The sequence below is a fragment of the Lissotriton helveticus genome, chromosome 1_1 (assembly GCF_964261635.1).
Source record: "Lissotriton helveticus chromosome 1_1, aLisHel1.1, whole genome shotgun sequence".
Lineage (NCBI taxonomy): Eukaryota > Metazoa > Chordata > Amphibia > Caudata > Salamandridae > Lissotriton > Lissotriton helveticus.
This window is the reverse complement of record NC_136057.1, coordinates 146,067,253-146,083,824: the sequence shown is the minus strand read 5'-3', so window position 1 is coordinate 146,083,824 and position 16,572 is coordinate 146,067,253. Positions and strand designations below refer to the sequence as shown.

At 45.7% G+C, this 16,572-nt stretch overlaps 1 protein-coding gene across 1 annotated transcript in view; it reads right to left on the bottom strand.

Annotated features, from left to right (window-relative positions):
• TBC1D10C (TBC1 domain family member 10C) overlaps positions 1-16,572 on the bottom strand; it is a 185,753-nt gene that overhangs the window by 29,653 nt on the left and 139,528 nt on the right. The window contains exon 8 of the mRNA XM_078659202.1: positions 11,343-11,532. Coding sequence (XP_078515328.1) covers positions 11,343-11,532 — 190 coding nt within the window. The remainder of the gene's footprint in view (positions 1-11,342; positions 11,533-16,572) is intronic.

Sequence of the window (16,572 nt, the reverse complement as noted above, 5' to 3'; positions counted from 1 at the left end):
GGGATCAGTCGAAGAGCCAGGTCTTGAGTCCTTTTCTGGGTTCATGGGAGAGAGGATGCTGTTCAGAGGTGCAGGAAGAGGTTGGCGATGAGGTAGGAGAAGGAGCATCCTCAACTGTCGCTTCGGCAGATGTGGGGAGTGTGAGCGAGGGCACAGCAGGCAAAGAGCAGGTGTCTGCTGGGTTTGTTGAAGTTCAAGCAGTAACTCTTGTATACTGGTCCATGGTCATGGAGGGCGTTGTAGGCATGTGTCAGCATCTTGAAATGGCATCTTTCCTGCATGGAGAGCCAGTGGATGTTCCTGAGGTGGGGGTGAGGTGGGACAGTAAGGGGAGGTCGAGTATGAGTCTGGAGGCTGAGCCTGTATCATCTCAAGTCTCTTCAGGAGTTGGGTGGTGAGTCCGTCGTAGAGCGTGTTGCTAAAGTCCAGCCAGTTGGTGACTAGAGCTTGAGCGATGGCTTTCCTGGTGTTGATGTATAATCTGGTGATCTTTCAGAGCATGTGGAGGGTGTGGGAGCAGCCGAAGGAGACTACATTGATCTGGCATTTCATGGTGAGTTTGCTGTCCAGGAAGATGCCATGGTGGGGGACGTGGACTGTTGGTGTGGGTCCGAGTTCGGAGGGCCACCCACCGGGTGTCATTCCACGGAGAAGTGTTGGTCCCCAAAATCAGCACTTCTGTCCTGTCTATGTTGAGCTTCAGGCAGTTGATCTTCATCCAGTCGGCAACATTCATCATGCAGTTGTGGAAGTTGGTCCTGGTGGTGGAGTGGGGGAAACATCCTTTACAACGAAACTTTTACAACGCAGTGCTTTTACAACGCAGGTTTTACAACGAAAACCATTACAACGCATTACGCAGGGGGGCGCTCTAGGATAGGGAATAGATTTAATTTACTATCCAACACCTTCCCTAGTGTCCACGGGGACTAGAGTTGGAATAGTAAATTAAACTATTCACTATCCAGCACCCCAAAGCGCTATGCGTTGTAAGGGTTTGCGTTGTAAAAACCGCGTTGTAACAGCATGTGTGGTAAAAGCATGCGTTGTAACGTCATACATCCAGGAGTGGTATTCTGAGAGCGAGAGGATGAGCTGTGTGTCGTCTGCGTAGGATAAGATGTTGAGGCAGTGGGTTCTGACCCTATTGGCAAGGGTGTCATGCACGTGTTGAACAGGGTGGGGCTAAGGGATGAGCCTTAAGGAACTTCACAGATTATGCTTTCGGGCTCCAAAGTGAAGGGTGATAGGCGGATCTTCTGGGTTTGTTCTGTGAGTAAGAATGTGATCTATTTGAGGGCGTCTCCCTGCATCACGATGTGGCAGAGTCTTTTGATGAGGGTGTGGTGGGATAGAGCGACAGGGGCATTGATTTATCTGTGTTTCAAAAAGAATGTATTCTGCCCATAGCTGTTTATGATTCCTATATCTCTAAGACAATATGGCAAATGATCCAATTTTTCTTTCCTCTCTCATTCAACTCTACCACTGTCCCCTCACCCATCAAAGTGTTGGGAGGCTTACATCGCTAGAAGCAACCTGCCAATAATACACATACCTGTCAAGGCTCTTGAATGAGAGGGAGGTCAGATGTTTAAGCGAGGGGTCTCAATAAAGTGAAAAGAGACAAATGATGGGAGCCCCGACTCACAGACAGAGTTTTTAACCATGCATAGAAAACTTTAGAGATTTGAAGAAGCCCTAATATCAAATTATCTTCAAGTACATCATCTTCTTCCCTGGTGTCAGAGGACTCTAATCTTCTGTACGTGGTTGACAGGAAGGTGGGAGGCTCTCTTAATAGAGCTAATGCATCCTCAAGTTTTTCCCTGTGTGCCAGTTCTTATGCAGCATTTGCTACGCAGCTACTATTGAAGGATTTCCAGACTCTCTGGGCCCGATTCACAGAACTAACTTAAGACAAAATCCTAAACTTACTACTTTTGGTATCCACAGAAGTTAGGATTTTGTCTTAAGTTTGTCTTAAGACAGACTTAAGACAGACTTAAGACAAAATCCTAACTTAAGTCTGTCTTAAGTCTGTCTTAAGTCTGTCTTAAGACAAACTTAAGACAAAATCCTAACTTCTGTGAATACCAAAAGTAGTAAGTTTAGGATTTTGTCTTAAGTTAGTTCTGTGAATCGGGCCCTCTGTGATTGTTTGCGAGAGGGAACTGACCATGTGTATGCCCAAGTACATATGGAACTCTTGGGGCATTCGTATTGATGTCACATTCCACGCATTGCAGGCTGCAGCCTGCTCCACAGGGGCAGCGATAGCAGGCAGATGCCCGTTATGGATCCAGCCTTAGAAACTTGAAGCTGGCAACCTATTTCTAATTGAACATCTATGCTTTATAGGTCCTAAGTTGTTTGGGAAAAAAATCTTTTACCTAGAAAAAGCTGATACAACGTCAACATGGCCGGTGGGCTGTGCTTGCTAACAAATTTCAGCTACAGTCCAAACAACTCCACGATCAAGGGCAGAAATTACTATACAGAGGTCTGAGGAAAGCTAAAATGCTTGGTACCATAATGGAACCAGTTAGTGCAGGGTGCAGGAGTGCTTTGCATTACAAAACATGGCTGCAGTTCAAACAGCCACATTCAATACAATGGTTCAGAAATACTCCCTTAGCAGGGCTCAAGTCGAGGGTACATGCGGGTAGATGGTGTCTAACCACTCTTTTCACAGGTTGAATGCAGTCTCCACTGTCAAGAGGTTGAGTTCCTCAGAAATATGCTAATTGTGCCCAGGTGCAGTTTTCAGACATTGAGACACATTCACCAGCACCTGCGCGTTGTCTACTTCCATTTTGAGCAGTAACGTGCAGGCGTGGAGGGGGCTTATCAGATTCCAGCCCCATAACAAATTTGAAGGTAAGGGGCTACCAGACCTCCTTCTCTTGGAGCATCCTGCCTGGGACCAATAAGAAGCCTAGCACTTAAATAGAATGAAGGGTGTACAAAGGCACACAGCTTATCATTTTCAAAGGTACTTCACAGAGACATGCTTTTGACTTAGTTTAGTCAATGTTTATAAGAGGGTTCACTAATAGAATATCAATAGTAAAAATATCGATAGTAAAATATTGAAGTAAAAATGTAGATAGTAAAAATATAGACTCCCTTTCCTTAAATAGTTAATTACAAAAATATTGAATCAAAAATATCGAAGTTAAAAATATAGATGTAAAAAATGTCGATTTGAAAATAAAAATAAAATTACATTATATATATTAAAAATATAAAATATTAATATTATCTTTAACAAAATTTATTACATTTAATATACATTTCAACTAAATATTAAAAATAAACTTAATTTTAAAACATCGGGGCTGATTATGATAGCGGTGAAACCGCAAGCACTTCTCCACCTGCCAAATTACAATGGCGGTCAAAGTCCGTCCACCACGGGTCCGTCACAGGCAATCATTACTATTGCCCGGCGGACCCACCTGGCATCAACAATATGCTGGCGGTGCCTAGCAGGCACCGTCCGCCATATTACAATGCTGCATCGCCACCAGCCGGTGTATGGCAGTGAAACTTCCATTCACAGGCTGGCTGGGATTGCATTTGGGGGCAGGTAGCGGGCCCCCCTTGTGTTTGGGGAGATGGATATGCACTGGGGGGGGTATCCAAGGTACCCCCCTACATTTCCCTGCACCAGGAGTTAGGCACCGCTTGGTGCTTGCACATGCTGCAGGGAAATTCAAACACAGAATCTCTGACATTGCGGGGGGTGCTGCAGCCAGCGGCACCCGCCGCAATGTCGGAGATACACGATGCAATGGCCACAGTGGCGGTCACATCATGATCTTGTGTGCAGGACCGCCGCAATCCAGGCAGACGGTCCTAAGCACCGGCACGATGGCGGACAGACGGAAGTCCGTCTGCCATCGTAATGGCCCCCCATAATAATTTATACATTAATTTACTTTAAATTAATTCATTAACTATTATCTTTATTTAATTTTTAAACTTTTGAATTATTTATTTGGAAAATTAAACTATTAAAATTGAAGTAAAACATACATTTCGCATCACAATAAATACAACAGTAGAGACAATGTTGGATAGCGGAGAGGTAAACATGACTATTCCCACTCCAGTGAGTGCAACAGTAGGGAAAGTATTGGATAGAGGAGGGATAAAAATTACTATTCCCACTCCATTGAGTGCAACAGTAAGGAAATTGCTGGATAGTGAAGGGGTAAAAATGACTATTCCCACTCCAGTGAGTGCAACAGTAGGGAAAGTGCTGGATCTTCTCTGTTTTCTTGCTAGTTCAATTTCTCCTTGTTCTGTGTTATCTTCTTCTCATCCGTGGAATCTGGACTACATTTCTTTGTTAGTCTTCCCATACTTATTCTTTCCCTTATTGTAGTGTGAGTCTCTTTCTTCTATGTTTTGGAGAAGATCCTTCCTTCACTACTTTGTGTGTCTGTGTGTAAGTCAAGTGTTTAGTTCGCGTTGTGCTATGTCCTCCCTCCATCCATGCCTGTCTGGCCAGTGGGTGTGTTTGGGGGTAGTCATTGGTGCTTTTACCTCAATCTGCTACTTGTTGCTTCTTATGTCACTCATTGACTTGAATGTATTAGAAGGTGAGGATGGGTTATATCCATCTGGGTATATTTATGTATTCCTTCCACTTCATTTAATTCCACCTATCTTTCTGCTCTCTCCTTTTTGTTCACTTCATTGCATCTAGTCAGCTGCATTTGTGTTCCTCTCTGTTATTCCTTTTCATGGTTCTTATTGCTAAATCTTCTTCCAGGGTTTCAGCTGCATTTGTGTTCCTCTCATTTATACGTCTGTTATATAAGAAAGGGGGATATGTGGTATCCTGTTCATGTGAATGTCCTGCCATTATATCTCTACCTGTTCAGCCAGTGTGAATGTGCTGTGTGCTGCATGGAATGTTGGAGTGATGATGCGGATTGGAATGTTGGGTGCCTGTGAGGTGAAGTGGACAGCTGGAGAATGGGCTGAGCAGCAGGAAGGCAGCTCCTGTTGGGGCTGCTACACTAGAATTCTACCTGTAACTTACTTCAATAAATCATCTTAAACTACATTTTGCCTGTTGGACTTCATTACCACACAATCCTTGGCATTTGGCTTGGTTTCTGGGGGTTGGTGTGGGAACAAGATGCCTTTGAGATATGTTGAAAAGTTTAGTCTGCAGCCTTCCTTCACAATATGAAGGACCCCGAAGTCTGAAATGCCTGATCTCTGGGCTTTGAAAACCCCATACATTTTCCCCTCACTCTGCTGGGATATTCAGGCCAGGGGTGTGGGTGGGTTCGGGGGGGTATGGGAAGGGGTAGGAGTCATGATAGGTTGTTGCTGGGGTCTTTCGATGAAGGAATAACCCCGGCCACATTCCCTGCCATGAAAGGGCTGGCAGGAACTCATAGAAGAAGATGGCGGCCCAAAGGCTAATCAAAATCAAAAACCTCTTCCTCTTGGAGTCAGCAGATTATGGTCCTGGACAGATTGCTTCACTGAATCCCCTCACTGTGTATCAGATGACTTTGACTGAAAGGTGACTACCAAAGATTTTTGGTAATTCTCCTCCCATCGTGAGCGTATCAAGATATGACGTCTTCCAGCAGTGGCTGAAGCTGCACCAGCAGAGGACAAAGAATAAAAAATCTGACCTGTTGCTCCATTATGCAAAGCTTAGTGGTGCAATCATCACATTGTTGTAATTCTTCTGCTAGAGCAAGAAAACCCTGAAGAAGAGAATGTACTGTATGAATGGCGTATTTCCCTGCTCTCAGGGTTAAGTTTCAAATTGAAAAAAGCCCTCGTTATCGCACATTCTCCATTTCGGTCTACTGCGTCGGCCGGAGCTGCATCCTCTGAAATGATTATACCACTTGACACTAGACCAGCCACGAGAGAGTCCATTTTGATCATTGCTGGAATTTCTTCTTGAACATTTTCAACAGGATACCTTCAGAGAAGGAACCTGGGAAAACTGGTCTTCTCCACATGTTTTCATTCCCTGTTCAAGTGACCCCTAGTGGCTTTATGATCATCAACCTGTGCAACCGCCTCAGGAAAGGATCAATTTTCACTAAGGGGGTTGAGCAGCTCTGTTAATTCTGACACCTAAATATATCAGCACCGCTGTTCTCCTTTGTCCAAATGGTCAGAGTCAATATCTTGCGGGGCAGAAACCCTAGGAACCAAGGATGAAGGTTGCCCTTCCCAGCCTGCAGAGGCAGCCTCTACAGCCTTATTCATCATGGCCTCCAGCAGCTCCATGTCTAAGCCTAAAACAGGGTCCACAGCCACTTCATCAGCAGATTTTCTTCTGGGAGATGCTTGCGCTTAGTTGTGCGCGTTACCTCCTTTGAGGTGCTACCACATCAAGAGCAGAATCAAAAATTTCTTATTTTCATCTCTATAGAACACTTCCCACTTTGCCCAGCAACTGGGCACAATACTTTATAAAATATTGCAGGACCACTACCATGTTAGAGTCAGTTTACATGGTCCTGCAAATACTTAATTGAAGAAAATATAACCACTCTTTTCAGGCCCATATGGTACTGAAAGGCGAGGCTAGGCGTTGACTATCTCTTGAGCACTTATCAGAGGAGGTAGCCTCTCAGTTGTGCCAGGTATGCACAGCTTTCCTTCAAGAGATTACCGCTGATCAGACATCTCCGTGAAAGACACCAGCATGCAGAAGCAGCCAGCTTTAGGGCAGTGCGACTGGTGCAGTCACACTCGGCGCTAAGCTCGGTGGGCACTGTGTTAGAAATAGATTATGGGTTTAAAAGTCTCTGCTGTAGAGTACTTTGTGTGTCCCGCAGTTTTCAGACAGCAATAAACATATCAAAATAACTCTGGTGAATAATGTGCAGGCTGGAGAGAGATGAGTTTCGTCCAGTGACAGTTTTGGCTCATAAAATAGAGCAAGACGGTGAATGTGCCTGCTGCAAAGCTTTTGTCACAGAGATCCTTCTGTTACTTGTAATTCAGAAGTTACAATCCTAGTATAGCAGAGTGACCTATGAACTGTCATCAAAGAGCTGCATGTAAACTGCATGGTATAGGTTAGAAAGTTATGTTTTTGTCCAGTCGTTCATTATCCCACTGTTGCTAAAAAAAGGTTTTATTTGGGTAGAAATGTATTCTCACTGTTGGACCTGGCCCTTTTGGCAGGTTCACCCCGCAACTTTTTGCTTTTGCCTAGCCTATTTCTGTAACCTGGGTTGGTGACTTTAGGCCTCTGCGCACTTTTTCACTGTGGTACAGTGTAAAGCGCGTGAGCTCTCTGTTTGTGTGTGGTGAGTGACCTGCCCTCCTATAGGAATGCATGGGGAATATGTGTGACCATGGTAGTTCCTGATGTGTAGGGAGTGCAGGGTCGAGTTTGGTATGTGCGAACTCGTGAGATTGAATGCTGCGTAATGATGTATGCGGCCTGAATGTGTCTTGTGGGGAAGTGCCACTTCTAGACAAGGGTGTGCGTGTGTAGTAAGTGTGCTGACACGTGATTGGCTGGAGCCTGGCTCCAGGATGTCTGGATGGGTCTGCCCAGTGGTGAGTGTTGAGATTAGCATGCTGATGTGAGGGGAGGAGTGCACCTGGGTCCTGAATGGGGCAGGGTTTTCCCCACACAATGCTGGCTCCGCCCCCTGTAGTGCGACTGATGACCCTGTCCTGCCTAGTGAATGGGAGGGTGGCTGGGGAAAACAAAGTACTCCCAAAACCAGCTGCGACTGGTTTCTCCCCCACCCTGCACCTTTAGACAAAGGTTTTCAATGTATAAAAGGAGGCTGTGACCTCTTGTCAAGTGTTCTTGTTCCCAACTTGAATCCTACCAGGGGCGTGCTGCTGCTTGGGCCCAGGGGAAGGCTTGCCCCCCTGGGCCCTGCCCAGCCCCTGGACCCCTGAAGGACTTGCTACTTGCTGTTGCCCTAGCGCCTGGGAGCGCTTTCCATTGACCCCTGGTGCATGAAAGCGCTATTTGTGTGCCTAGCGCTTGGGAGCGCTGGTTCTTGCCCTCTAGCGCTTGGGAGCACTTCATTCCTGCTGCAAGTGCTGGGAGCACTTTGTGTGCCCAGCCGGTGCCCACCCGGCATTTGCCCGAAATTGCGGAGCATAACGAGTGCCTGCCTCGCTACATATTTGAATTAACGAGGGAGCCTACCCCTCGGATAGTGATATCCCGCCTGCCTGCCTGAAACGGGCCGCCGCGCTGCCCACAACGACCCGGAAGTGTTGGGCCGGCCGGCCAATCCCTACGCGGCCCCCAGGAGAAGGACCGGAAGTCCCGCCCTCGGCGCCGCAGCGCGAGGAGAGGAGAAAGGCTGCAGGTGCTCGCGGGGCTCCCGTGAGGAGAGGAGAGCCCCGCACCAGAAAAGGGACCGGCCACAGCAGAGACGGAGCAGCCGAGGCTCCAGAGAAAGATAGAGAGCCGTGGTGACCCGCGTAGGAGTGCCGACCGCAGTAGAGCCGGTGAGAGGGAACGGGCGAGGGAGAGCTCCGGGCAAGTCAGGAGAGCCCAGGCAAGGAACTCCCAAGTTATCGAGAGAGGGCTTCAGGGGCATTTCTTTGTTTAGAGCCACGAGGCTCTCCGCCCGCATCTGGTGTGTTCAGAGCCCCGAGAGGCTCTGGGGCCAGTTCTTTGCTCTTGAGCCCAGTGAGGCTCACAGCCCCCATTTGTTTTCGAGCCCCGAGAGGCTTCAGGCACCACCTTATTGTTGTAGAGCCCTGAGAGAGGCCCTTGAGTGCCCATATTTGTTTTGGGAGCCCAGAGAGGCTCGAGGCGCCATTGTTTGTTTAGAGCCCAGCGAGGCTCTTGCAGGGCAGTTGGTTGGTCAGAGCCCCGAGGCACCCACGCTGGGTTTCGCCCCACCATTGCTCTCGAGCCCTCGAGGCTCCAACGTTGGCCCATCCTTGCTTTCAGCTGTCCAGCACTTAGTGGACAGCTGCCACGTTTAGGCCCCTGACACTGGGATACAGGGCGTCCTAGCCCCAACAAGGCCAGAGGGCCCAGGGACTGCCACAGGTTGTGGCTCATGTGAGTTTTGCGCAATTGCTTGTGCTTGTACCTCTGAATGTGTTTTGATGCATCATGTGTATTTCCTTGCATACATCTCTGAATGTGTTTTGATGCATCATGTGTTTTTCCTTGCTTACACCTCTGAATGTGTTTTGATGCATCATGTGTTTTTCTTTCCTACACCGCTGAATGTTAATACATCATGTGTAAAGTTCATATGCTTATACCCCTAAATGTTGGTGATACTTAGGTGGTTGTTTTTCTCCTAGTACAGGTGTTGCTAGTGAGGTCTTGGTTCCCTGCGCAATATTTTCCTAAGGTGGTTAGGTGTGCGTAGGAGGTACTTACTCTTTATTGGTTGTGTGCTAACTTGTTCTAAAAGTGTTCTATGTGCTAATTACTATTCCTAAAAAGTGATGATTCCTGACAGTGGTCCAGGTGGCCCTGTCTTGTACATATCCCCTGTAAATTCTGCCCGTGCCTGTTGGCACATTGTAAAATGTATGTTCTTATCTAATGTGTTTTGGTATAATACAACGGCTATTTTTATATAACCTTGTGTGGAGTTTCCTTTGTGGTGGGCCTTGGGTGATGTTACTGGGTGTGCGCGCAAACACTTCACCTACATAGCCTCCAAGTTTAGCCTGGCTGCTCGCGTCACGTTACCTAGAGGGTGAGCAGGGGTTATCTTGGTGTGTGACTCCCTTGCCCTGACGTGGAAGTGGTGGTCTCTGACTGACTTTGGCGCAAGCCTTGGCCAGCCAGAGATCCCGTTTCTAACACTCACTATTAAAGCCAACCCCAACCACTGTGGGACGCTTTAAATCCTGAGTTGGTGCTTCTCCAGACCAAACACTCTTAAGCTATACTAGGGAGGACATGTTATACCTACACCTTGTATACCTCATTGTTTTATGACAATGAGGATTACATTTCATGTAGGCTGATTTACATACGTATGATTCATTATTGCTGTATAAATTGTGCATGATGTAAAGTGCTGTGACACCCTAAACAGGTATGAGTAGCGCTATAAAACAGATGAAATGCTTGTGAGGGAGGGGCTATGGAGAGATGAGGGGCACCATTCGAGAGTGGCAGTGAGGGAATCTGTGGAGAAGGAAGTCATTGGGAAGGGTGCCAAAAAGATTGTCGCACTGGGTGCCACCAGTACTACTGTCCTTAAAAGTAAGCCAAGCCGCATATACCTAAAAGTGAAAAATAATGAAAGCAGGAAGGAATAAAACATAAGGCTAACTACTACAAAAAAACCATAAACTTATCCAATGGAATGCAGAGATAAAAAGCAGGAAGTATTCGGGTAAAAGCCTCTTTTTTAAGGTCATGCAAGAGGAAGTTCAGTTGCATCCAATGTATATGGTGAAATCTGTGCCAGGGAAAGGTGAAGTTCCTTCTGTGAGGACTGGGACAAGGAATAGTGTCAAAAAAGGTAACGCAGCTGTGATAATATATTTATTTAAAGCAAACACAATCAGATAATGGACGGAGCACTGAAACTTTTCAGACACTCACCCCCAGCCACTATTAGATCTGGGTTGCACACATCATCACACATCATCATTCTTTTGCTTACTTCACCACCCCAGTTTAGACCCAGCCATATGCAAATCAGTCTTGACCCTGTTCCTCATGGGAACAGTCCAGCCCGAACTGCCAAGCCAGGTCTTCCCTGGACTGTAAACACGCATCCTGGGACCGGTTTTGGGGTAGCACCCCTCATCAGCTAGGCTAGCTTGAGTCCAGTGGCAAAGTGAGCAAGGGACCCACGCCTGGGCATACCCTGTCAACTTAGGGTGAACAAAGCCAACACAAGGAGATGATGGACGGAGCACTGAAACATTTCAGATACTCACACCCAGTCACTATTAGATCTGGGTTATAGTTATTTATCCATGCTCTTGTATATATGTATGTATGTACACACATGTATACTAATAAATTTTTTTTCCAAATTTCCTGTTATACTTTGCCTCATTGCTTTTATCAGTAGCTCCTTGTGTGCCCCACCCAAATCACTTCTACAGATGTCACTGGCAGTTTGTGTGTGTGTGTGTGTGTGTGTGTGTGTGTGTGTGTGCAATGAACAGCACAATGGAGAAGATTCAAGGGTGACATCATGCAACGTGCTATCAGGGGATGTGACCTTGTACATCTAATAGAACAGTCAGAGAGAGAGAGAGAGTGTGTGTGTGTGTGTGTACACCTGCATCTGTGTGTGTGCGTGTGTGTGTACGTGCATGTGTGCAACATTACATTACATAGCCTCTGCCGGAATGACAAGGCCACTCACCTTCACTGAAGAAGGCGTCCCAGATACGGAGCACAGTCGGAAAGGGCAGAGTGCGGGTGAAGAGGCAGAGAAACCACTCCGTGATGTAGAGCAGGGGGCCCACGCCATGCTTCTTCAGATGCTTGTAGACCGCAGGACAAACCTTCTTCAGTAGAGCCACGAAGACTTCACCATCCAACTGTACGGCCTCCTGTGCAGATACAGCAAGGGGTTAGGCTGGTTGGGATAGAGCTTTGTTGTCAAGAGGTGAACCTCCTTATGCAACACACACAATGCATGCAAGTCACACTACTGCACAGAAATTGATACCTGCTGGGCGACGGGTTAGGTGTGAAGTCTTGAAAACATACTTTTATTCAGGGAAGCATATAGGCCATTCAACTAGTCTAAGGGTAAAATATGTAGGTACATGATTAAAGCATTAGATTTGGTCATTCAGACTCCTCAAGAGCCTTCTTTTCTAATGCAAAATCGCCTCTTGCCAAGTATCAGAGGCTATAACTTGGCCACAGTAAAAGTTTATTTTACCCGCCACAAAGTTGATACTCAGGAGAGCCGTGGCCCATCCTATTGCCCCCTCACCTTTTGGCCACTATAAATAAAGTCGGGAGGCTGAACAAAGGTCAGCCTGGTAGACACTCTTTATTTTGAGGTCAGGCAGCCAGGAGTTAGACATGTGCTAAATGCTCAAGCTTATGACTGCTTGAGCTGAACTTTGCCGGGCTGAAGAAGTCACAGCTCCAGTGGTGTGACATCTTCAACCTGACAAAGCACCTCAAGACCCTCCCTCTTGTGATGAGGGGGAGCATCACTAATTGCCTCAGACCTGTATGCTTCAGCTCTAAGCCCAGAAGTGCGCAGGACTGAATGTCAATCACTGACACCTTGTTACAGAGTGGGGTCAGCAGACTCACTGACCCAATCCCACTCTGTGATGAGTGAGGGACTGTGGCCTTTTCTCACTCTAAGGTCCTCCAATTAGGGAAGGCAGCAGTCCCAACTCTGCTGGGACCTCCTAGGGTGGGACTGCTGCCTTCCCTAGTTGGGAAGGCAACAGTCCCAGCCCTGTGGGATCTCCGAGGCAGAGCTGTGCAGGTAAATATGATTTTATTTTTAATGTTTGGTGCGTGCATGCATGCATGAATATATGAAAGTGAATGTTGTGAACAGAAGAGTGTGTGTGTGTGTGTGTGTGTGTGTGCATGCATGTGTGAATGCATGAATGTGAGTGAATGTTTATGTGTGCATTTGTGCCCCAACTGCCAACTTCTTTGTTAATAGTGCAGGCCGCCACTGACTCAGGATTAAGCATAAAAACAAACAGGCAAGCCAAGCCTTAATAAGGTTGACCCTAGACTTGGCAAGTGCAAAGGCCTGGAGAGGAGCATGAACTGCAGCCTCCATCTTGAAAAAGAGGATAAACATAATGTTAAAATAATATCCTACTACACTTAATTACACAAGGGAAAAAGGGTCCAAGGGAACATGTTTACCGACTCACGTCAGATTCAATCCCCAAAACCTAATTGTTGCAAAAACACAAGGAATCTGGTGGTCAAAAGGGAATAGCAGAACTAAGATACAAGAGGATTACACAATACAGAGTGGCTGGATAGGTTTTGCACAAAGGACCAATTGAAGAAAGTAGGTTTCACAATAAATTGCTCAAAGGAACAAAGGGAAATCGGCCACTTTCGTTCCCAAAGGTTCTCCTCTGTGACCACATGAGGAGTATAAGATAAAGCATAAACTGTCCCCCGAGCAAAAGCAAACAAATAACAGTTCTTTGAGAAGGAAGAAAATTCAGATTCAGAAGACATTCTGAAATGATTGTTGAGATGTCTAGACTTATTTTAAAAAATAACGCATTTCTTTTCAACAATGATTGGTACCTACAGATCTGTGGGACTGCGATGGGTTCCAGATTTGCTCCGTCTTTTGCCTGTTTCTTTATGGGATGGTTTGAGGCGGGGCATATCTGTGGCCCATCGGGGGCAAAATGGCAGGAATATATTCTATATTACGGCCGTTATATAGATGACTGCCTCTTGATTTGGACGGGCACAGATGAAGATCTACTGGACTTTTTTGCCCATATGAATAACAACTCTAACAATATGACCTTCACAATGACGTCAGACTTGAACAAAATTGTTTTCCTTGACTTGGAACTATTTCACTCCGAAGGTAGAATACACAGTAGGATGTTTAGGAAAACAACAGCATGCAATGCTTTACTGCATGCAGATAGTGCCCATCCAAAGAGCCAGATAAACGCTATCCCCTACGGGGAGATGTTGAGGGCACGTCGGAATTGTAGTCTAGATAAGGATTTTATGAAGAATATGGAGGATATTGAAAAAAGATTCAATACTAGGGGCTACCCAGGAAATGTGATAAAAAGAGCTAGAGGCAGAGCCTTCAAGATTAAACGTGTGGATACTCTAAAGGCATCAAATAAATCTCAAAAGAGCGGAAATAATAATGTACGTTTGGTGACTAATTATCACCCATGGTCACATAACCTCTTTATGATATTGAAAAGGAACTGGCCATTACTCACGGCAGATAAAACACTTTTAAAATATATCTTCACTTCCCCTAGTATAACATGTAGAAGGGGAAAGACGATACAGAGCATGATAAGTCCTAGCTACCATAACAACCTGACAATAAGAACATGTGGCTGAGAAACATGAATATTGGCTCCTTCATGTGCGGTAATTGCAGCATGTGTAGGATGACAATGAAGGGAGTCAAGGAATTCAAATACAAAGCTCGCGGACTTTTCAGATTTGCCAACATATAGATTGTATGACAAAATATGTGGTGTATGTCACAGTCTGTAACTGCGGTAAAATCTATGTGGGTAGCACCATTCATCAATTGAAAGAAAGAAAGAATGACAGAACACTTTCGTGTACTGAAGAATCTAGATCAAAGATACCCAATAGGTTGCCATGCATTGAATTGCCCTGAACAGAAGCATAAACTAGGGTTTCAGTTTCATGGAATAGAGGCTGTAATTAAAGATCCTAGGGGTGGTAATCAAGAATTAAAATTGAGACAAAGTGAGGCAAAGTGGATCCTTAGGCTTCGGGCAGTGGAATGCGGAATCAACACTGACCAAGAATTACATTACTGTCTCTAATAAATCGTATGAATAATACATGCCTACATTGTACAAATTGCTTTTCAATACATGCACAATAGACCTGGCCTTTGCATTTAGTACTGTAGGCTTTTCTGGTACATATTATTGACCTACTGGTTTTTGGCTCTCTGTATAATATGCTTAGATCACAGAGTCACCTCCTGGTTTATAGGGGTGCTGTGACAGGGAAGCTGGAATTCCAGTTGATGACACTGGCCACGAAGGGCAGTCGATTGAAATCCAACAGCCACTTCGCTAGTTTAGAAATAGTTTATTTATTGGAAGAAACTTTATTGGATTTAACACATTTGTCAGTAAGGCACATGATCAGTAGTTGCATCTCCTCTTGTATCTTAGTTCTGCTATTCCCTTTTGACCACCAGATTCCTTGTGTTTTTGCAAAAATAATATCTTAATCAGATCTTGCGGATAATGTTTGGACGTCATCTGCAGAGCAATAATGTTTTCGAACTGCACTTCTTAATAACCAGAATTGCCAGAGAACACAGGTATTTTAACAAACGTAGTAGCACATGGATGTAAAGATAGTGAATTGAACAGAAAGAAGTTCAGTGCTGTAGATTGCACAGAACACTATCCACTGAATGTTTGCATATTAAACAATAATGAAAAAGGTACAAAATCATGGTCAAGAAACTGTGTTCTCCAAATCTTCTTTTTCATAAATAGTTCAGACGTAACATGTAGTGACGAAGAATCAACGCGTTTCGTCCAGTACAATGGACTTCCTCAAGGAATAAACAATCTTGGAATCTTATTCAAGTTATAAGTATGGATACGATGCGATCCATCAACTATAAACAATAGGCAAGGTCAGACACAAATAAGGAGACCCAGGTCACATTGACCCATCTGCTCGACACCATAGTAAGCGCTGATGCTAAGGTTCCAAACCAGTATCTCCCAACGGTATGCAAGCACATTGTTTGAAGTTGATGGATCGCATTGTATCTATACTTATAACTTAAATAAGCTTTCCACAATTGTCTATTAATAGTAATAATAATAATAATAATATCCACATTTGTAAAGCGCACAATCACCCGTTAGGGTCTCTAGGCGCTGGGGGCCGTCGGGAAGATTAAGCAAGCTATTGCCCAGAGTCACATGGTGCTGGGCTAATCTGCCGCCGGTGCCGGGGATCGAACCGTGATCCCCAGATTCCGGAGTCAGTCGCCCTGGCCGCGGCGCCACACCTCTTCCCTAAAGAAGTCCATTTTACTGGACAAAACGCGTTGGCTGTTCTTCACTACATTGCAAAAAACACAGTTGATGGACAGAATGTAGAACAATGTCATACATTCACCCCAGTACAAGGATCTGGGCCTAAATCCATCGTTTTTTTGCACTCTACACCACCCTGGGTTAGACACTGGCTATATGCAAATCAGCTCTGACCCTGTGCCTCATGGGAACAGTCCAGTCCGAACTACCAAGCCATGTCTTCCCCAGACCGGAATCAAGCATCCAAGGACCGGTTTCTGGCTATCAGCCTTCATCAGCCTGGATAGCTTGACTCCAGTGGTGTGGAGAGCCTGGGACTCACGTCTGAGCATACCCAGCACACTCGGGGTGAAAATTGCAAAAAACACAGTTGATGGACAGAATGTAGAACAATGTCATACATTCACCCCAGTACAAGGATCTGGGCCTAAATCCATCGTTTTTTTGCACTCCACACCACCCTGGGTTAGACACTGGCTATATGCAAATCAGCTCTGACCCTGTGCCTCATGGGAACAGTCCAGTCCGAACTACCAAGCCATGTCTTTCTCAGACCGGAATCAAGCATCCAAGGACCGCTTTCTGGCTATCAGCCTTCATCAGCCTGGATAGCTTGACTCCAGTGGTGTGGAGAGCCTGGGACTCACATCTGAGCATACCCAGCACACTCGGGGTGCAAAAAAACGATGGAACGATGGATTTAGGCCCAGATCCTTGTACTGGGGTGAATGTATGACATTGTTCTACATTCTGTCCATCAACTGTGTTTTTTGCAATTTCACCCCGAGTGGGCTGGGGATGCTCAGACGTGAGTCCCAGGCTCTCCACACC